This window comes from Scophthalmus maximus, chromosome 9 (assembly GCF_022379125.1).
Source record: "Scophthalmus maximus strain ysfricsl-2021 chromosome 9, ASM2237912v1, whole genome shotgun sequence".
Lineage (NCBI taxonomy): Eukaryota > Metazoa > Chordata > Actinopteri > Pleuronectiformes > Scophthalmidae > Scophthalmus > Scophthalmus maximus.
Genome location: NC_061523.1, coordinates 25408004 through 25430000, shown reverse-complemented (window position 1 = coordinate 25430000; position 21997 = coordinate 25408004). Strand labels below are relative to the sequence as shown.

The window sequence follows — 21997 nt, the reverse complement described above, 5'->3', positions numbered from 1 at the left end:
ACGTCTTAGATCAAATCTGCAACAGCTAATCAATTAATCGATTATTAATCGACGACTAAACTAATCGGCAACTATTTTGATAATCGATGAATCGTTTCAAGTAGTTTTTATGAGAAAAACAAGTCAAAACTCTCTGATTTCATCTTCTTACATGTGAATATGTTCTGGTTTCTTTGCTCCTCTGTGACAGTGAACTGAAGATCTTTGGTGTGTGGACAAAAAAAAACAATCTCGGAGTTTTGGGAAACACGATCGCCATTTTTCACCATTTTATGAATCACACAGCTTATCGATTAATCAAGAAAATAATCAACAGATGAAAAATAATCGTTATTGTCTGAACAAGAGACGGGAACAGTAACGCTGTGTAGCGACAGATTGTTAGAAACTTGCAGCTGCTGACATCAAGCACCGGAGTTACAGGCTGAGAAAAGAACACCGTCGACGCAAGAAGCCGCATTAAAAATACATTTTTTTAGTCAAACGTTAGATGCTGGAGCTTCCTACAAGCACCTGAACGCACCACCAAGCCCAGTCGCATCTAATGAGAAACACAAGCGTGGACGGGAAGAAGCGGCGAAGGGAGAAGCAACGTAACTTGGTTTTTCCGGTGAGATCTCAAAAGTCCCACGGATGAAATGTAGGGGAATCCAGAGTCGGACCCAAAACCGTGACGCAGAACAAAGTGGTGCAGTCGCAGCGTCTCTAGCTGAGAGTGCAAGTCTTTGATTGTGACTGAGCTGCACTCGCTGCAGGAGGACGGAAGAAAGAAAGAAGGAAAAACAGAGGAAGATGTTTCTTTTATCATTTAAAGTGACACAATGACAAATCCATTCAAAGCAGCTGTAAATGTGTGTGTGTGTGTGTGTGTGTGTGTGTGTGTGTGTGTGTGAGCTCCTCCCACCTTGCTTGGCTCCCCCAGTCTCCTCCTCCTTGGCCTTCTTGGCCGCCTCGATCTCGGCCATCTTGGCCTCGTGCACCTCCTTCAGGGCGTTCCACTCCTTCCTGTTGTTCAGCAGGCGGTCCAGCATCGGCGTGATCTCCACGTGGAAGCGGCTGAACTCCTGCAGAGCGGGAATGAAGAGCAATGTCATTCATGTCATTTTCTGGCGGCATCAGGGGGTAGAGCGCCCGACAGGGGACACTTTATGGCGGCGCACCAGCCGACTCCATTTCCTGTTTCCGTCAGCGTCTGAATGTTCGACGTGAACGCGACGTATTCTGGAGCGTTTAGTTCAACAACGTATTCAAAAGGACGTAGAAACATGGAGACTCACACGGAGGTCGCTCCACCTCATGGAACTATATTTAACTCATATATGAACAGAGCTATGGACAATATATTACATTTCTGTGAAAGAGTTCTTCTAGATATTACACACTGCAGCTTTAAATTCCCAGGTAAGATAGAAAAATAACGTTGGAAGTTTTTCTAGAGATCAAAATTTTTTACCTTCATGTCAATGTAGCCACAGTTTAGTTGAGAGCTTTGATGGACGTTTGCTTGTGTGTGTGTGTGTGTGTGTGTGTGTGTCTCACCTTGTACACAAAGGCGCAGACAAAGTCGATGAAACCACACTGAAGCTTCGGCAGATCAGCTGCTTTGTTTCTGTCCATCATGGGCTGGAGGAGAGAGACAGAGAGTTTAAAACACACATTCTGATCTGGTGGATGAAACCAGTTCACTGTCATTTGCAGCGACAGCGCTGTCGCATTAAAATCACATCCGGGCATCGTCCCTCGGAGCCGACGTCGTCCATCAGTCCTGAAGAAACACTCGTGGATCTTTGAGCTTTGTGTTGTAGATGTGTGTGTGTTTGAATTGTTCCACATCCATAGACATGGAGCCTGTATTCTGTGTACTGACCAGCAGAGGGCGACTCTACTTCTCACTTGATCTATAACGTCAGTAAAACATTTTCCTGAGGAGTTTGACCAGCGCCATTTTGTTTTTTTTTGCAACCAGACGTAGATTTGGGGGTGTGGTCTGACGAGAGCTCCTTCACCTGTAACCATGCACCGATTGGGTGGTACCAGCTGTCAATCACGCGGTATCCACGCCCCCAACACATCTGGTGCTTTATGGTCTATTTGACCGTAAATGAACATCATGTGTTGAAGAAGACTTGAAACTAGGGGTTGAACCATAAACTCCTCATTTAAATGTTTTACTGACGTTATGAATCAAGTGAGAAGTAGAGTCATGTTCTCATAGAGTCGCCCTCTGCTGGTCAGGACACAGAAGACAGGCTTCAGACACTTTCCGGACCTGGTGACTACGTCCATTTTTATTTAGAGAGTCTATTGTTGTTGAGAGAGAACGAAACTGTAGACTCGTCCAATTAGTACAAAATAACTTCTCAAGATCCAACCGGAAACTCTAATACCTTTATATTAATATAAATACAGCTGTGAATGAGGCGCCTTCACAGGAGCAGCAGGACACAGAACCACCAGAATACAAGTTTCACGCCGGCTGTAATCGCTGCAACTTACATTCCTTGAAAGCCGATCGAGTGTCAACGTCTTTTTCTTTTTCAAGTCAGACCACGAACACAAAACTGAGCAAAATGAAAACGTCTGCTGACACCAGATGTTATTGAACTCTTCCAGAGCACTGGCAGGTTTTCAGAGTGTGTTTCACGTCGTGCTCCTCTCTCTCTCTCTCTCTCTCTCTCTCTCTCTCTCTCTCTCTCAGTGAAATGAGAGAGAGAGAGAGAGAGAAGCTGCCGGAGATCCGGGGGGAAGGTTTCGGTCGGCTGGATTCGGGCCGGAGTGACCGCTCTTTCCGTATCGCTGCTCCAAATAATGGCCTCTACGTCGCCGGACACCGACGCCACGGGGAACTACATCTGTCTTTTCGTTTTTCCGTCTCTCGCTCTCCTCCCGAGCATCCCGCCATCCCTACATTGAAACCCCCAGGAGAGCCCCCCCCCTTCCCCCTTCTTGCCTTAATTCCCATAATTCCCATGACTCCCGTCCACCCACCACATCGTCTTTACGCTTGCTTCTGCAGATTGCAGGAGAATGTAGATTTGCATCAGTTCACAGCTTCATGTCTCCATTTGTCCAGATTCATCTCGTTGATCTAATCGTGAAGATTTGAGCCTCAAACGTCTGAATGTCACGACGTGTGATCTTCCGGGTGAACTGCTCCATGTTTCGTTGACTCCTGCAGACTCTTTAAAGGTCGATGTGTTTACGGACTCCGAGGTAAAAGGTAAAAGAGCTTTCTGAAGTTGTGGAGTGAAGATTCGTCAAATCACGATCAACATCCGACTTTACCATCTGATCATTTTAACCCTCAGAGATAAACAGATGACATTTGGCTTTTTAGTAAAAAAAAAAAAAAAAGGATCTGAAACAGCCTGATGAGGTTTTTGATTTAAGTCTGTAAATTAAACCAAAACCAAGTAGAAAATGATGATAAAAAATATTAACATTTTCACAGGAATATTTTTTCCTTCAGGGAATCACACCCTCCACATGACCTTAATATTCAAGGAGATCAATAAAACTACTGTACTACCACTATATTTCCATCTGGTCATTAATCCACATTCAGAGGTCAGAGGTCATGGAGCAGCAGACTCGTCCTTACAATGGGATTCTGCTCCAGCACCGTCCTCTCCAGGTCGCCCTGCTCCCAGAACTCTGCAGCCACAGACAGCGCCACCTAGAGGAGCGGGGGCAGACAACGTCAAATACACACAGTCCAGATGTGTGATTCTCAACAAATGAGGCTGAAAGACGTAAGAGTCCTCTGTAAAGCTGCTGGTATTATCTCAGTGGGTTACACCACCGACTTTGTACCGAAGGTTGTGGTTCGATTTCCCAGTAAGAACATGGCTATAATCCAGTGTGGGCCTTAATGGAAATTACCTCTGATATGAGTCCTAAAAAAAAAGATGATTGTGAGTCGCTTTGAACAAAAAGTCTCCCGTATTGAAATGAATGAAATGTAAATATTGTTAAAAATCATCTGAGATCAATTTAGAGATTTAAATGAAATGGAGGCTGGAATCAAGCGACTGACTTTATCTCATTATTATTATTAAAAATTAAAAATGATCGGAGGTGGCGACTCGACAGCGGAAACAAAAGCGCTGTACTGATGATGTATCATCTGTAATCCCATGATTTCACAGATTCATGCGTTTCTGTATACGGAGTCAAACTGTGGACTTTTCTGGACAATGATTCTAAAATGTTGCTCAAATATTTTTTTCAAATTTGAAAAAATTACAAAGAACAAATAATGAAACTGTATGAATGAGTAACAATTAAGTTCTGATGGATGCTATTGATTAATATAATTGTATAAAATTAGATTGATTTGGTTTTAATTTGTAAAAATATAAAAATTCATATGAAAGGGGCGGGGCAATATTAGATTAGTATAGATGTATTGTTTGTTTCGTAAAATTGTTCTGGGTTACACTGAAATGAACAAAACAACTTCTTATGAAATGAAATGTTTCATGATCAACCGTTAATTATTCCGTTTATTAAAGTTCACGGTGGTTTCAGCATGACGTGTTTGTCCAGCAGACTAAAAGATATGAGATTTAAAGTTATATATAAAAACAGAAACCGTCAACGGACGGATCATTTCAGCACCAGACTGAACGTCGGGTTTCACAGGCAGCTTTCAAATCACCTTGTGAGGATTTCACACTGTCCCATAAACCTCAGGTTCCGGATGAGAGACTGATCTGATGAATAATATGTGAGTTCTGTATTCAGAGGGTTCGTCGTCGAGTCGGCCAGGAGGGGAATATCTGGAGCTCTGGAACGTCTCGGGCCGGTTCGTCATCTGAGTTGATCTCCTTTCATGTAAGAATTCCAACCGTCTTATCGTCTCGAATCACAAACTCAGAGCTTTGACAGAGACGCAGAGGTTTCTTTTCCCTTCGCGCCAAGAATCTGATGGAGATCGTCATCAGGAGCTGGAATTCATTTCACAGCTACACGATCATCCACCGGAGTGGAGTTCATCTCGCAGGACAGGGAGTCGGTCATCGGACCGTGTGTGTGTGTGTGTGTGTGTGTGAGTGTGTGTGTGTGTGTGTGAGTGTGTGTGTGAGTGTGTTTGTGTGTGTGTGTGTGTGTGTGTGAGTGAGTGTGTGTGTGTGTGTGTGTGTGTGTGAGTGTGTGTGTGTGTGAGTGTGTTTGTGTGTGTGTGTGTGTGAGTGTGTGTGTGTGTGGAGCTGACTCACCAGGTGCAGACAGAGGTGAAATCAAACTAAAAGAAAGTTTTTAAATGGAAGCAGCTGCAGAAAGAACTGTTAGTAGACTGCAGTTAGTGATTCTTTATGTTTAACAGGTGAAGTTATTGTGAGTTCTGTTTACAGCCTGAGAAATATGTATTTTTAATATCTGAAGCTACGCACGTGGCAACAGCACAGAGCTCCTGTACTTATTTACAGCGTCTGTACGATGTGAAGCTTCGTCTCCTCGATAATGTCCAACTAACAGGTGATGTCTGAAACACTATGTGTGGTTTAAAAGACTCTTCCTGGGTTTATGACGAGTACAGTTCAATAACTGTGTGTTTCTGTTCTCAGGTGAGCGTGTAGAGCGGATGGAACTGGAATGACGACCCGTGTTCTCAGTCAATCGCAGGCGAATAACAACCTCCAGCGGCGTCAGCCACCGATGCTTCCTGCTCATACTGATATGTCTGTGTACTGCACGTTGCGTACTCTACTGAAACGAAATGCTGAGCCTGCCAGCCGGTAACGAGGGGAAAATAAATGTTAAAAAAAGCAGCGGGTCTCTTTCATGACGCATGAGGCCATCGGGAGTCAGGGCTGAACGCCGCCGTAGGAGAAATGGCAGCGCTGAAACCAAAATGTCACCCTGCCTCCTTTTTCACAGCCTCGTCTGGAGCCCGTGTACGAGGGGGCGTGTCTTACCATGTGAGGTATGAAACATCATACGGGTACAGTACCTTGCTCTGAATCTCCCACGGCTTGGCGATGGCAGACAAGTCACAGGCCGTCATCATCATGGCCCTGGGAACACAGAACACGTGTGGACATGAGACGTACTGCGTGTATGCATATATATATATATATATATATATATATAAAGACAAGGTGTTTGGTGTTCAAGCCTACATGACAATCTCTTTGCGCGTGGTCTCCAGCATCATGTACTTGGTCCAGTCGTTCCAGTTCTCGTAGGTCTTGGACTGGTCCACGATCTTCTGGAACATCGTCCTCTTCCTGCGCGGAAACGAGAGGCCTCAGTACGTGCACTGCAGGCCGTCGGGCCTCGGCCCTTTAACTCTTTGGATGTAACGTTTCTCCTTGGACGATCTCCATCCAGACGAGCGCGTTAACACTGCATCAGTTTAACTCCCCCCCCGTCTTTACAAAACACACTGTACCTACGTTTGTCACGAGACAAACATTTTACGTACACCGGGCACAAAGGTTCCAGTGTGAACAGGAAGCGGCCTGTCGACTGTATACAGAGCTGCCTACGTATAGAAAATACTACGAATGAGGAAGAACAGTATCCCCGTTACTGCGTTTTGATTTTTAAAACGCAGTAAAGTGGATGTAGCCTCAGTTTCCAGGAAGTATTCCTAAATGATCTTCTCATTCAAAATCTTCTGACTGCTACAGTTTATTGTTGTTGCCTCTGTGCACATGTCGAGCACGATAAACAAATTCAACTCAAATACAGACTCATTTAAAATGCACTGACTTGAAGTAGAGAGCCAGGTCGGTGGCGATGATGGCGATGTCCATGAGGTGGATGACGAGGTCGTGCTGACGGCGGTTCAGGTTCTGGTAAATGTTCAGCGACTGGAACACAAGAGAGAACGACACGACGTCACTTCACGGAGCAACAAGGATTCCACGGCAACGACCCGGACCGGACGTCTAAAAGTCACTGGGCCGTTAATCTGGCAGATCTGGGGTCCGAGCCACGGAGCAGGATTTTTGCGGTTATGGAGGTAACTTCAGGTTTAACATCCCGTCCTACGAGGCCGGTTCTCGTCTCACCCGGAGGTAAATCACCGTGGTAACTCGTGCTGGACGGCTCCGGAGCAGGTGAAGACCAAGAAACCCGTCGACGACGCGAGTCCTGAGGTTTAATGGAACGACAAGTCGGACGCCCGAGCTCCGAGGACAACGGAACGCAGCAGCAGGATCCCACATGAAGTTCGCGAGTGTAGTAAGCGTTTCCATGGTAACAGCGATCTCCACCAATCAGACACGTTGATTTTTTCCACTGTACGATAGTGGCTAGTGTTAGTGTTTCTCAATGACATCGGGAAATATAAGATGGTTGATTTCATACTTAGCTTAGGTCACGACATTATGGCTAATAATCAAAATGTCAATGGAGAATATGAATATGGGATTTTTCACTGTGGCGCTCTATTAACGGCCGCGCCCCTTCCACATGGACCGTGCTCGTAGATGGACGTGAAAATGGGACGGACCATGTGAGGTCTAAGCCAGATAACGAAAAATCATATCTTGTGTATGTTGAGCCTCGCCTCGTATGTCGTCCAGGCCCCGGATCACAAAGGAGAGAAGATAATCAGATTTTCCCTCTGCGCTACAGAAACAAATGGAACAGAGGCCCATAAATCTATCGCCCCGGTGCTCGTGCGTTCAGGTGTCGACGTGCGTGTGCTGCATCGCACCTCATCTCTCAGCAGCGTCTTGCCAATATCCAGATGGTGTCTTTCCAAGATGGAGGAGCCGTGGAGCTTCGCCAGAGGATTACCAGACCTGGAGACACACACACACACACACACACAGAGAGAGAGAGAGAGAGAGAGGGTGTTGGTGGGAGGAGACACTGAGATGAATCATGGCCTGGAAAAATTGGGTCACGGCAGCAGTGTGTTATAAGTTAAAGAATGCCTTAATGTACTGAACTAGTTTTCTCTACTTGACGACCGCTTGGAGTTTAATTTTTCTCCGTTTGATGTGACTTTACTTACTGACCGCTGCAAACCTAATGTGTGGACCACTGGTCGCTCGCTTCGCCTCAGCCTCCCTGATGCTAATACTTTAACATCCCCTGAGGATGATTATCAAATCTTCTCAGTTTGGTGAATCACAAGAACCTGTTTCCTTAAAACAGTAAAAAGATAAATAAAGCAGAAGCTCCCTGGTCCCTTCATCACATAAACCCTCTGTAGTGAAATGCCCTGAACCACCAACGTTATTAATTGAATGTTTCAGCACTGAGGTCTTAGGTTCATTCATGTGGTGTCAGAATTAGTTGGTCAAATGATTTCCCAGGTGGGATGAACAAAAGTTGTCATGTTGCTTTACCAGTTGCCTAGTTACTGACGTCATCGACACAGACATGGTGGAGGAAGGAGAGAGTATCTAGAACATCTAGAGTAATAAACAGCATCATTCAATAGACGGACACGCTCGGGCTGGACGTCCCTGCGGGCGAAGGGAATCAGACCTGTGACCTGACAGACAGGCAGGAACTCTTACTTCATCTGGTAGAGGTTGTTGGTTCCTCTGTGGTCGATGTCGTGGCAGAAGCCGGCGGTCACCATGGCCATACACTCCAGGTCCGTGTAGTAACGCTTCAGATCGCCCGTCTGAGAACACACACACACACACACACACACACACACACACACAGACACACGCACACAGACACACACGCACACACACACACACACACACACACACACACATACACAGACACACACACACACACACACACACACACACAGACACACACACACACAGACACACACACACAGACACACCCACAGACACACACACACACACACACACACACAGACACACACACACACACACACACACACACAGACACACACACACACACAGACACACCCACAGACACACACACACGCAGACACACACACACACCCACAGACACACACACACACACACACACACAGACACACCCACACACAGACACACCCACACACAGACACAATATGATTTTCAAACAGGTGCAGGCATCTACACATATAAACAATAACAAGACTCACTGGTTTTCTTATTAATGATCCGTTCAGGCAACACCGACTTGTTTTATTATTCACAGACACTCTGCGTTTATCTTCTGTTCACTCACACACTCGCACACACACACACACACACACACACACACACACAAACACACATGGCTCGGACACGCATGGCTGCATGTACAGAACATGGGAGGAGGAGGAGACGGGGAAGATGAAAGATGAGGTGAGATGAAGAGGAGGAGGAGGAGGAAGAGGAAGGTGAGGTGAGATGAAGAGGAGGAGGAGGAGGAAGAGGAAGAGGAAGGTGAGGTGAGATGAAGAGGAGGAGGAGGAGGAGGAAGAGGAGGAAGAGGAAGGTGAGGTGAGATGAAGAGGAGGAGGAGGAGGAAGAGGAAGGTGAGGTGAGATGAAGAGGAGGAGGAGGAGGAAGGTGAGGTGAGATGAAGAGGAGGAGGAGAAGGAAGAGGAAGGTGAGGTGAGATGAAGTGGAGGAGGAGGAGGAAGGTGAGGTGAGATGAAGAGGAGGAGGAGGAGGAAGGTGAGGTCAGATGAAGAGGAGCAGGAGGAGGAAGGTGAGGTCAGATGAAGAGGAGGAGGAGGAGGAAGGTGAGGTGAGACGAAGAGGAGGAGGAGGAGGAGGAGGAAGGTGAGGTCAGATGAAGAGGAGGAGGAGGAGGAAGGTGTGGTGAGGTGAGATGAAGAGGAGGAGGAGGAGGAGGAAGGTGAGGTGAGGTGAGATGAAGAGGAGGAGGAAGGTGAGGGACTGACGATGCAGGAGAGCGTCTGACCATCAGCAGCGTGAACATGGTTTGTCCCACGTTGAACCCGTGACGCCAGTTGTGGTACGTGATCTTCCTGTAGCCTTTACTGAGGGAGTACATGAACCTCACCAGGGCCTGCAGAGACACACACACACACACGCACACACACACACACACACACACACACACACACACACACACACACACACACACAAGATGAGAACGAGCCCACGAGCAGAACACAAAGATCCGACCGACTGACGAGCTGTGATTTCTCTCACTTTCACGTTTCATCTTCGTTCATTTGAATCTTCGCTGCGATCGCACGACATTGGGGTTCTCGAGTTATGATGCAATTTGAACCTTCAGACTTCAGAGCAATCTCGTCGCCGCGTCACCATCTCGTGTTATTATTCCAAATGAAATAGTTTGAGCAAACTCTGATTAGAAACCAACTTGTTTTTAAAGACAGAGTTTGATCTAAAGTAGCGAATAACGTTTCCCAGCTCGTAACATCAGTTTATTAATATGCGATTTACATTTACTGCATGATTATACATTTATACCACATGGATTTACAATGGTCTGATCGTGAGTTAAACCATATTTCAACCCCACCGGAGTTGACAGATCATTTCAAGTATACAATAGTTGACAAACGTACTCAGACATCAATACATATTCATCTTTCTTTTCTACATCACCGCAACGTTTCGTTCGAAACCCGGTCAGTCGTTTTTGAGCGATCGTGCTGACGGACAGACAAACGGCAGTGAAGACAAACGGAGCACCGACCTCTCTGGGGATGTGGAACTTGTCCACCACCTTCAGCTCGTAGTACATCTTGATGCCGCACTTCACCAGGTCCAGTTCGCTGTGGTCAAAGTCGCAGAAGTGGAACTCCAGGATCTCGGACTTCTTGGTGTTCGGCAAAACCTCCGACTGTGGACGGAGAAACGGACAAATCCATAAAAGCCTGATCTCAGTGTGACGTCGTTGAACTCCGTCTCACAGTAACGTGAAAATATGAGATGGTGCCTGAAAACAAATAAAAGTTAGAATCCATAAAATAATTTCACAAATTCTCTTGCCACTTTTCCACCAGTTTTCTTTCGTGCTTCACTTCCTGTATTTTCCTTCGGTGCGCTGATGATAATAAAATTCAAAAACAATACCTCATTTGACTCGTATCAACACTTTGAGGATGAAGTGTTTCAACCTGACAAAGCACCTCGCTGACAGAAACAGGTCAGTGAATGTTACAGATAAATCATATTAAAATAAGAATCCGTCTAATATGAACAAAACAAGGGATTTAGTTTGTTAACTTTTTTTCACCGTCTGAGTTTCATTTGTCAAAAAACCCCACACCTACATGTGCGAGAAAAACAAATGAGAAAACGCTTAACAGGACATTAACTACAGTTTTATTATTATTATTTAATAAAACTACATTCATATGAAAACAAAGAGAAGTGAAATGAACAGTAAGGGCACTGAAGGGCCGAGGTCTTCACTCTACTGAGCCTATTAACCAGTTACTGTTGAATAAAATTTTATATATATTTCAGGTAAATTTGCTGAATTCATGTAAAAGCTCCAGCTGGATGTTTTACGGCTTTTACCAGAATCTCTTGGAGCTCCTCTTCCTCGCACTCGTCGGGTTCCTTCCCCCATCTCTCCCTGGTGTTCTGGGGAGAAAACACGCACACACACACACACACACACACACACACACACACACACACACACACACACACCATCATCAACGCCGACCTCGGATGAGGCGGTTCACCATCAATCACGTGACTCCTGATCGGAGGTCACGGCAGGTCGTCGCTCTCTGATCCCGACGAATCACATCACACGAAACCCGACGGCTCATTTTTAATCTTATGGACGATTCTCACTTCCTGTTTGTGTCGTCTACCATCAACCCATCGGGGGAAAAGCAGAGGCACCAACTCTGCAGAGGTTGTGGGTTCAAATCCCACATATTGTTATTTAGTGTCTTCTGCTTCCACTGTATTTTTTGTGTTTACTTTACGTTATTCCCAGCCTCAGATTCCTGGAAAATGTATTAAACTTTGTTCTTGAGCTTTTCACCATGTGAGAAGGTGAAATTATTTCAAAGCTGCTAAATTCTTTTTGTGAATTCACAAATAATTTCAGAGCAGAATGAGAGCAGACGGGTTTCATTTGGCAAATCTAGAGATTTTTGAAACATCTGGCCACTGTCGAAATGTGATAATGCAATTGAATATTATTTCATTCCCAATAGGCAACTTGTTATGCATCAAGAGTTGTACATTTTTATGATTTAAATTCATAAAGGGACATTAAATATACAACTTCATGTTCATGTATCACTGAAGACACTTACAAAACTCAACAAAAAAAACTTTGTCATTTTGTGTAAAGTTAGAATCATGTCTGATGACATTTTAATATTATTAAATATTGTGTTTCAAAAATGTAAATGCTAAAATTACATGGAAAATTATCAAAAAATCCGATTGAATATTTCCATTTCAAAACATTGTCTTCATATTATCCTTAAAACACACACACTCACACACACACACACACACACACACACACACTTTGGTAAAATCACACAGTAAGCGTGTGTTTCCCCCGGCGACAGTTGACGCGACAGAGCCGCCGCCCTCATCGGCTCACTCACCAGAACGTTCTGGATCTCGTCCTTGCGACACTTGATGTGGTACATCACCATGTCCTGGAAGATGTCCTTCCTGTTCTCCAGCTTGTTCATCCTGTCGTAGGTGTCGGTGTTCAGCACCGACCAGCCCAGGAACTGGGTCAGAGACTGGACGTGTGTGTGTGTGTGTGTGTGTGTGTGTGTGTGAGAGAGAAAGTGTTAACAGCTTGTTAGTTGAAGCAGATGTGCCCGAAAAAGAATAAATAATGTTAAAGTGAATCTGTGTTTTCAGTTTCTGCAGACAAGACTTTTCTTTCTGTTCTGCCGTGTCGGCTGCTCGAAGCGAACTGTCGTCTTTTGTCCAAAGTTAAATATAAATACATCAGTCGCTGTCAGTGATTTAACAGTTCTGATGTTTCATGAAAATAATAATCAAAAAGTTAAAGTAGCCGACGGACCATTTCAAAGTCTTTAATTAGCACATACTATATTATTATCTATAGAGCTTATAGATATTTGTGCTCCAACTGTTTTTCAGACAATAAAGAATTATTTAATTTAAGAACCAGCTGGCGTGGTTTCATTTTAGTTTGCACGTCGTTGGTGCACATTTGTGCAAACATCTGCTCCTCATCAACTATTCTTAAAGTTTCCATATTTATATTTTTTATCCGACGTGTAAAAATAAATCATAAATCTTTATTTATGAAAAGTGTTTCATTGATATTCTGATCATATCGGGTACTGAACTTTGACTTTAACTGGTGCAACTTAGCGTGCAAAACATTTACCGTGCTAGTGGAAGTCATTAAGTTTCTATCAGCCGTTACTATTCATTATTCAGTAAAAATAGAAAAAGTAATTTTGTGTGTCAATACATCTATCTGGGCCTCCAGGCCTGAAGAATCCCTTCCATAAGGTTTTAAACTAATCCTTCACTTACACTCATTCTTTTGGGTCTTTAAAAATAATTAAATCACAGTTTGTAAAGTAACCAGCACCAATAGGTCAGAAAACATGTGCTTTTAAAATGTCGTGGATTTCCTGATTTGCCTCAAACATAAGTTTTCAAGTGAAGCAGAGGACCATTGTGAAACTAACGAGCTCAGAACTGCAGTTTTTTTTACTCAACTGCACGACATGACGAGTCAAGTCGTGTGAGAAGCAAACCGAGTACATGTGATGGTTTAATTCAAATTTAACTATTCAAACTATTAAATTAAAAACCACAGTGGCGATTCTTGAAAAGCTTCCTGAAGTGAACGTTGCCAAATCACTTTCGAGGGGAAACGGCAAAGAATAATAATGATGATCGATATAAAAATGTCAAGAAGAAGAAAAATTGTCTTTTTTAAAAACAACTTTTATTTTTTTAAAGCTAAAGGATCAAACGTGTCGTGTTGTGTATTTTAAACTGGATCCTGAGCAGCAGAGAATAAAAAGCCTCCAGGCTCCTGTGATAAATAATGTAGATGCTCTGAACGGCCCCAGTGTATTTATAAACCAATGACTCAGTGCTGACACACACACACACACACACACACACACTGTACCTCCATCAGCGTTTCGTCCATCTCATCAAAGGGTTTCCCGTCCTTCCTGTTATAGAACGTGGCCACGCCCACTATCTCTTCCTTCTTGTTGACGATTGGCATCGACAGGACGTTCTTAATGGTCCAGCCTGAGTCGTCCAGAGGCTCTTTCTGTGCACACACACACAAGTTCAGTGTGCATTAGTTCAGAAGAGACCATAATATATATATATATATATTTATATTTATATTTTTTCCATCTGTGTCCCTGTTTTCCTGAAGGTGTTTCCATCGTGGAAGCGGAAACGTGACGTGAACTCCTTCACTCGGACAAAATGATGAGAATAAAGAATCAATAATTCACTCACTTTGATGACTCACGTTTTAAAAATGGCCGCTCTGTGATCTAATGCTGCACTTTAGCGCAAGTGGGGTTTTTCTTAAAACGCTAAAAACAAACACAACAGGATGTGTCTGGATTAGCAGTGCGTACTTACGAATACATATTTAGATTTTACTATGTATAGAAGTTTATTATCTGAATGGACATCTGCCGAAACATTAATGGGAGTATTAATCGTAAGGTTGAGTTTGCAGGGGGGAAAAGTTTTCTCTGATTGATAAAAAGTTTGAGATCATTTGTGTGAGGCAGCATTTCAGTCACGACATTTTACAGCAACTTTCAACAGACAGGAGAGAAACAAATCAACCACATTGATTCACAAATCAAATCAACAAATCAACACTCTTGAGCAAATGCAGCGACTGTAATCTGACTGCAAAGTGTTAATGTCATTTATTCATTTTTTTAAGTAAAAATCCAGTTAGAGATGCTGAAGTAAAACTGCCGAGGTGCATCAAAGTGTGAGTTTGAAGCCGAGTTGATGATGAATGTATCATTTCCTGGATAAATAAAATGCTTAAAAAACAAATTGTGTGAATCAAATGAATGTGATTCTCTCTGCTGACGGTCACATTTGTACAAAAGTGTCTGCCAAGTAAAAATAAATGTAAAATATCATATAGCATATTGCACCTGCATGATAATTCAACTCAGAGGCAAAGTTAAAGTTAATTTAACTGCAGCATTAAATCACTAATTTGCAAAACAACCTTTTTTTAAAAATCCACATCTATAGAGGAGGGAGACTAAATAAAATAAGTTTCACGTTTTTAGCGACTGTACAATCTTATCTTTTCATTAATACATTATCCCAAGAAAAGAAGGATTTTTAATATTCATTGTAATCATGTATTTTTGTTCAGTTCTTACAGCAAGATGAAATCATCACCAGAAACAAATTAAGATGATGGTTTTTTGGCCGCTATGTCTAAAAAAGTTTAATGCTCAAAATACCTTTTTTTTAATCTATCTAAAATAAATATATAACTAAAAATCAGGAATTTACCAGTTTTGGAATCAATACATTTCTATCTATTAGGTTTTACTGGGTACTGTAGTTTTATATCGTGTAGCTGTTGTGTTATTGATTTTGATTTGGAGTCTTGTTCTGCAGGTATCGTCTTTAAACTCGTTACAACTGAGCGGCTTCTTCTTGTTCTATGATCCGTTGTTTTCCTCACCCCCCCAAAAAATAAATAAATAAATAAATAAATAAGGAAAAAGGAATCTTACCTGGAATTGGAAGAATTCATCTTCTGCTGCGTTCATGATGTTACAGATCTGTTGAAAAAGGAGAATGAAGTTGAGGACGACAGTCGTATTTTTTTAGGGCTAAGGAAAAAAAATACATGTTCATGGTATGAAGTGAATGAAATATGACTTGTCCGTGTGATCTGTTAAAGTGGCAATTAACAGAAATTAGAAATAGCAAAGAGATAAGACCAGGACAACTAGTTAAAAATCAAGCTCAAACTTTACAGACCAAATGTTCACGTTTCACTCTTTGAGTCGCTGACAAAACGTTTTAACGCTCCACAGCTCCACGGAACCATTTGAATCCGAACGCATTAGTGTCAAACTGTTGCGTCTCTTTCACTTCGATTCTCTGTGGAGAAATTAAGTTTTCACCTTTTCTTACACGACGCAGGAGAGGAAGCGAAGATGAGGAGAAGAGGAGGAGGAAGACGTAGGGTTGAATAATGACAAGCAGCAGAGACAGTGACAGGACGGAGGGGATGGAGCAGGACGGTGGAGAGATCGACGAGCGGCGGCAGACAAGTGAAGCACAATGTGATTAATTACAAACGGCTGCATAAAAATTTCAATTACACATCGCAGCAGCGAGTGGCTGAGCACGTAACATTTTCCACAGTGGCGTGTTCACCGACAACTGGGTAATAAGGTCTAATGACGTTCTGCTCGCCCGCCCGGAGCCAAGAGATTTAGAAATAAAGAAATGTTCTACATGGATTATGGCAACTTTTTTTCCTGGCGTGTAAAAGTTGTGGAGAATTTTTTTCTCTCTCCTGAATTTAAAGTTTTTGGTTGATTCCGGCATATACATATACAACATATACAATCACACAAATATTGCTGGATTTTTGTAATGGAGTGTGACAGGAAATCATGAGGCAAATCTATGAATGTAACAAGAGGATCTATGAACAACAATATGAGGGGCCGTATAGGCCATTATTCAAATTCCCCTTGCATACACACTATTGAAAATGTTTGGCCTCACACACATTCTCAATAGTGAGTTTGCGATGTGAGTTTGAATAATGGCCTATACGGCCCCTCATACAGATCCATTGATGTGCTCTACATTAAACCTGGTGTCACACTTCCACAAAATATACTTTGATAACTAGAACCCGACCGATATAAATATCAGTAGTTGGCTAATAATATTGTCCCATATGAGTCTCTCACAGACACTTCGGTATCAGAGCTTAGTTGTTTAATGATATGAAATATTTTACTTCGGGGTCGACCGATATGGCTTTTTCTTGGCCCGATACCAATTATTACAAATCTAAGAGACTGATAACCGATATTTGAAACCGATATTTGTCTGCAGTAATAAAAAAAAAAGTGTCAAAAGGAGTCAATATTTTAAATAACACAAAAACTCTTTATTCCTTAAAGCTCAAAGCTTTTTAATTAAAAAAAAGAAAAATTCTTATTTGGTTATATTTGTTCTATCTTTTAATTATAGTTGTTCATGAAAAAGTTTATGGTTAAACTAAAATTATTCCTCAGTGTAGTTTTAAAAGACTAATCCTTGATTTTTGTTATACTGTGAGTCGTGTTCATGTAAAAAAACTAAACAGTGATGTTTGCGACCACAGATGTTGTCTTTTTCTAAATAACGGATAAATATATGCCTGAATTACTGATGATCCCAACACGATTCATGAAAGACTGACTAACAACTGCTCACAGTTGAAACTTGCGATCCTTCTAATTTAAACGTGTCTTCAAGCTCGGAGCCCTCAGGCTGTCGGGGATCTGCAGTTGGCACAGGTTGTAATTCTGGACACGACGGACACGACGGTAACCAACACGACTCAATGCTTTGGATTAAAATCTATAAATCCTTCACGCTGACGTCTCGAGTCGTGTGGGGATTTCTGATCAAATCTTCTCTGAAATGGACCAAAAAAACCCCAAAAACTGTGATGAATCTTCTTCACAAACTTGCCACAAACTTTATCACAGAGTCACTGTTTGTATTCAGGCTGCCCACCGGCCCGTTCATCCATTACTCATTTACCGTTTAATTCATACATGTTCTGCCGATGCCACGTGCAGAAAGGTCACACGTAGGTTCAATACCTTCGACAGTCACCGTGTGACCATGTGAAAGTGTCCTTCAGGAACACCGAGATGCTCTGATTATACTTCTTGTTCCCTGATCCTCTTTGAGTTGAGGCTTGTGAGAGCTGATGAAGTTCAAAATCCACAGAAGCATTTTTAATTTACCCAGAAGTCAACAACAGATTTGAATTTCGTAATTCAAACCTTCGGTTTGTGAGGAGTGTTCCAGATGCTAAGGGTGAAAGTTTGACTAGCTTCCTTAACACCGTGGTATGAAGTTAATTTGTTGTGGTTCAGTTTGTGGCTGTTGTGGTTCAGTTTGTGGCTGTGGACCGCAAAACCGACAGGTCGATGGTTCGATCCCAGGACACTCAACCCTGAACTGCTCTTCCCACAGTGTATGAATATGACGTGCCACATTAAAAACAGTCAATTTAAAAGTTTATAAAGTGGAAGTTTAAGGGGTTTTTCCTTTGTGCTCCTCAAACTGAAGGCAACATTAACGGGAATATGATAAAAACCCCTTCAGAAGCTGTAGAGAGAAACAGACACTGACCAGTCCGGTCTCTGCGACGTAGCTCGGCAAACCGCTGATCAGAGCCCAGTGGTCGGGCGTTGGAGTCCTGGGGATTAACCACATGTCATCAGTGACACAACAGCACATCATCGTTTTATAGAATCTGTTATTGTTATTGCACAGTATTTTTTATTTACTTTAGATTGTGTTTCTATTCTACTTTATTTTTACAAAGACTCCCTTGCTAAAGAGGTTTTGAATCTTGGGAATGGAAATATCCCTGGTAAAACAAAGGTTAAATTAATAAAACATTTCCCCCTGTTCTGCCACACTTCTGTGCTGCTGAGTCAATTTTGAATTTCCCCTACGGGGGATCAATAAAAGTACATCCTATATTATCTTATCTTATCATATCTTATCTCATCTTATCATTGATAAACAAGAACATGAAAGAATATAATCAATTGCCATGGATGAACAAATATTCATAATGAAAAATTCAACAATTTAAAACGTATTTTAATTCACACAAGTGAGATCATCAGAATTATTCTGCAGTGAAATATTTGGATGGTGGTTATTAATGTTTACATGAGCAGCAATGTTTTATAAGACGCTTATTTGCTTATTCACTCTCAAAAAAAAAATCAAATAGCTTCATGCTTCATTACACCTGGTGTTATCGTTATCGTTTCACCCTCTTATTAACCGTCATTTAGTGTAGATTATGTCTGGTTCTGTCAGTCAGTTTATCTGTTTTCCAACACGGCTTGTTAGTCTTTTTGTCACATTAAATAACCACTGTCCAAACTCCTCAGACTCTGTCTGTAGTCTTTTTACTCACGGGATGACTTTGATGTCTTCTTTGCCGTGGAGGATGTAGTCGATCAGTTTGTAGAAGATAATTTCCTGCAGAGGATGAGATAAACATTGATGGAAGTTATTAAAAGCGATGCTCGGTTTGGTCCATCAGTGCTCAGGACACAGGACACGCAGGTCACGTGGCGCGATGACAACACTGACTCCGGATGAACGTGAGACCGTTTTCATAGTAATCTATGTTTATTAATATGTCACATTTTCTGAATTTACGGTCTCATATATTCTGTATGAATAGAAATAGGAAGAAAAGATAATAATAACTTAGGATGTTGAGTAAAAACCACCTGCTGATGAAGACCATGATGCAGTTTAAAGCTGCACAACTAGATTTATAAGTGGAGCTTGAGTTAGATGATAAGTTAATAATTATAATAATATCAGTGTTCCTAACAGCAGACCCTGTGTTAGCATTAGCAGTAAGCATCCATGAGAGGACGGCAGGTGTGTTAGCAGACAGTAAGCGTTAGCATTAGCAGTTAGCATCCACTAGAGGATGGCAGGTGTGTCAGCAGACAGTTAGCGTTAGGATTTCTACCACTTGGCAACCTAGCCCGAGCAGCTGTGGTGGGCGGGGCCTATGTTATTTGCATATCATGAATATTCATAGCCTCAGAATTCCTCAATGAGCTGATTATTTTTACATACTTTAAAATGTGACTGGAGAGGGTCTTTAATGCGTTTAATAAATGGTCTTTTTATTAGACATATGTCTTTGTTTGTATTTGTATATAAAACTGTTTTTAATATCATTTGCTGCCACCCTGACTAGGACTCTCTGGAAGAAGAGATGTTGAATCTCCTGGTAAAATAAAGGACAAATAAACGGTCAGAGAATCACTAAAAAGAATTACTTTTTTTTGGCAGTCATCCTCTTATGAGTAAGTGAGCGGATAACTGACCACCAGCATAAATATGTGGTAGAAACAGGGAACAACAGAGTAGTAGGATCTGTTTACAGTAGTAGGAACAGTGGAGACTTCCTCACCCTGCCGTCGGGAGTCTTGGGTCCATCGTACGGTGGAACTTCTCCCATCAGGATGGGCCACAGGTCAAAGAACTCCTACAGACACACACGGATGAAAGAAGGGGGAAACATTTGAAGACGACATCTGATGTGGCTGCTTCTGACGTTTCATCATTCAGATGTGCTCACTTTACATTGTAGGTGACATCCAAAAGCACAAGTCAACAGTAGGAGTGTGTGTGATATTTAAAGTGCAGAGTTTCCAAAAAAGCTTGAGCGACTGGTTTAGTTTCTTCCTGAGAGCGTTAGTGGTAAAACCCTGTGTTGTCACGGTGGCGGACAGCCATCTGTGCAGACAGACAACACGTGTTTGTTCCACAGACGGCAGGTGTTCGGAATCAACTGGCAGCTGCTCGTAATTAGCCGACAGCGGCGGCCAATGAGTGCGATTCATGACAATTTGTTAGTCGGCACAAATACACGGTGTTTGTACAGTACAGTGCGGTACGATACTGATCAGAAGTAGATTAAACAAAGAATCCTCAAAGAATCCTGGAAGGATGAGTAGGGGAAATAAAACCCCCAAACAGAAACGCATCTCATCAGAATTCATGTGGCGTGGGAATGGAACATAAAGAGCAGCGCATAACTGATTGACAAAATGTCTACAGGTTTATTTTTGAATCTAATCGTGGCTAAAATTCTGTGTAGTTTGAAATCTAAGGCTTTCAAATTTAAGCCCCAAAATGTTAATTATTAATCTCCAATCTGCTTTAAAAAAAGTTTAATCCAAGAGAGCTGATCCCTAAAACTGAAAATAAGTGTAGCTGCCAAGTTATTTTGTGGCCGACACTACAACAGTCTGACACAGAGAGACCCACCTTGGTCTTGGTCATGTCCAGCAGGCCCACAGAGTAGCGGTCACAGTTGAGGAAGGCCCTGACGGTGTACAGGGCCTTGTGGAACTGCCTCTCGATGTCCGTGAGCTCCTCGAACACCTTGCTGGCCGACCACAGCAGCACCTGCGCCGCGCGACGGAAGAGCAACAGAAGAAAAACAGTTTTGTTACTGTTCACACACTTAATCCTGCAGTCGAATTGTTGCTTAGGAAGGTTCCTAACTGAGTGAAATGACCCGGAAGTATCTCATCAGCAGCCACGATAAGAGCTGTTCAGATTCTCTAAGGCAGGTGTACAGTAGATGAAGCCTCACCTGCCCCCTCCTGGTCTCACAGTTGTGCAGGTAACTCAGGTGGAAAACTCTCAGGATCAGGTTGGCAAAGTTCAGGTACTTGTTCAAGGTCTGAGGGGAAACAGTCGATACAGAGAAGCTGTTTGATATATTATTACTTATTAACATCTGGCATCAGCCGGATCAGGCGAGCAGACTAAATCCAATATCGAGTCAAACATCGTCAGTAATTGCTCATGTCAAAATGCCACGTTTTTGACGATCGACGCTCAAATGAAAAGGTAACGTCGTTCTCCTCGGTGTCGATAAAGGAAAAGGTAAACTCTCTGAGCTGATTATAGACTGCACACACAGGTCTGTGATGTTGACTGATAACAGACAGTGTCAACACAACGGTTAATGTAAAGTAGAAGTGAGAGCAAACTTCACGCAAATCACTTCTTATCGTTCCTTTACCGTTTTGTACGACAGAGTATGAGGGGCCACATTGACATAGAAACAAATTGGAGACTTTGAGAATAAAATTTCTGAGAATAAAGTCGAAATTTTACGAGAAAAAAGTCTTAATATTATGACAATAAAGACAACATCTTATGAGAAAAAAGTCGTAATATATCAAGAAAAAGTCATTATATTCTGAGAATAAAGTCAAAATTTTCTGAGAATAAAGTTGTACTATTACAAAAAAAAAGCATAATATTACAACTTTATTCACAAAGAAGGAAGATGCAGTTATTTTCCAATTTATAATTTGTTTCCCCCTTCA

General features: G+C 42.4%; 1 protein-coding gene across 9 annotated transcripts in view; it reads right to left on the bottom strand.

Moving 5' to 3' along the window:
* Nucleotides 1-208: 208 nt before the first annotated feature.
* The window catches only part of pde6a (phosphodiesterase 6A, cGMP-specific, rod, alpha), a 29543-nt gene continuing 7754 nt past the window's right edge, over nucleotides 209-21997 (bottom strand). For all 9 annotated transcript variants that reach the window (XM_047334368.1, XM_047334372.1, XM_047334373.1 and 6 more), the window contains exons 6-25: nucleotides 21253-21342; nucleotides 20922-21062; nucleotides 20062-20136; nucleotides 19039-19103; nucleotides 18234-18300; nucleotides 15590-15637; nucleotides 13975-14124; nucleotides 12446-12589; nucleotides 11385-11450; nucleotides 10555-10701; nucleotides 9787-9894; nucleotides 8484-8593; nucleotides 7670-7757; nucleotides 6718-6818; nucleotides 6123-6230; nucleotides 5954-6017; nucleotides 3602-3676; nucleotides 1540-1623; nucleotides 905-1064; nucleotides 209-749 (exon numbers count right to left, since the gene is read on the bottom strand). In XM_047334368.1, the coding sequence (XP_047190324.1) occupies nucleotides 706-749; nucleotides 905-1064; nucleotides 1540-1623; nucleotides 3602-3676; nucleotides 5954-6017; nucleotides 6123-6230; nucleotides 6718-6818; nucleotides 7670-7757; nucleotides 8484-8593; nucleotides 9787-9894; nucleotides 10555-10701; nucleotides 11385-11450; nucleotides 12446-12589; nucleotides 13975-14124; nucleotides 15590-15637; nucleotides 18234-18300; nucleotides 19039-19103; nucleotides 20062-20136; nucleotides 20922-21062; nucleotides 21253-21342 (1935 nt within the window). In that variant the 3' untranslated portion in view covers nucleotides 209-705. The remainder of the gene's footprint in view (nucleotides 750-904; nucleotides 1065-1539; nucleotides 1624-3601; nucleotides 3677-5953; nucleotides 6018-6122; nucleotides 6231-6717; nucleotides 6819-7669; nucleotides 7758-8483; nucleotides 8594-9786; nucleotides 9895-10554; nucleotides 10702-11384; nucleotides 11451-12445; nucleotides 12590-13974; nucleotides 14125-15589; nucleotides 15638-18233; nucleotides 18301-19038; nucleotides 19104-20061; nucleotides 20137-20921; nucleotides 21063-21252; nucleotides 21343-21997) is intronic.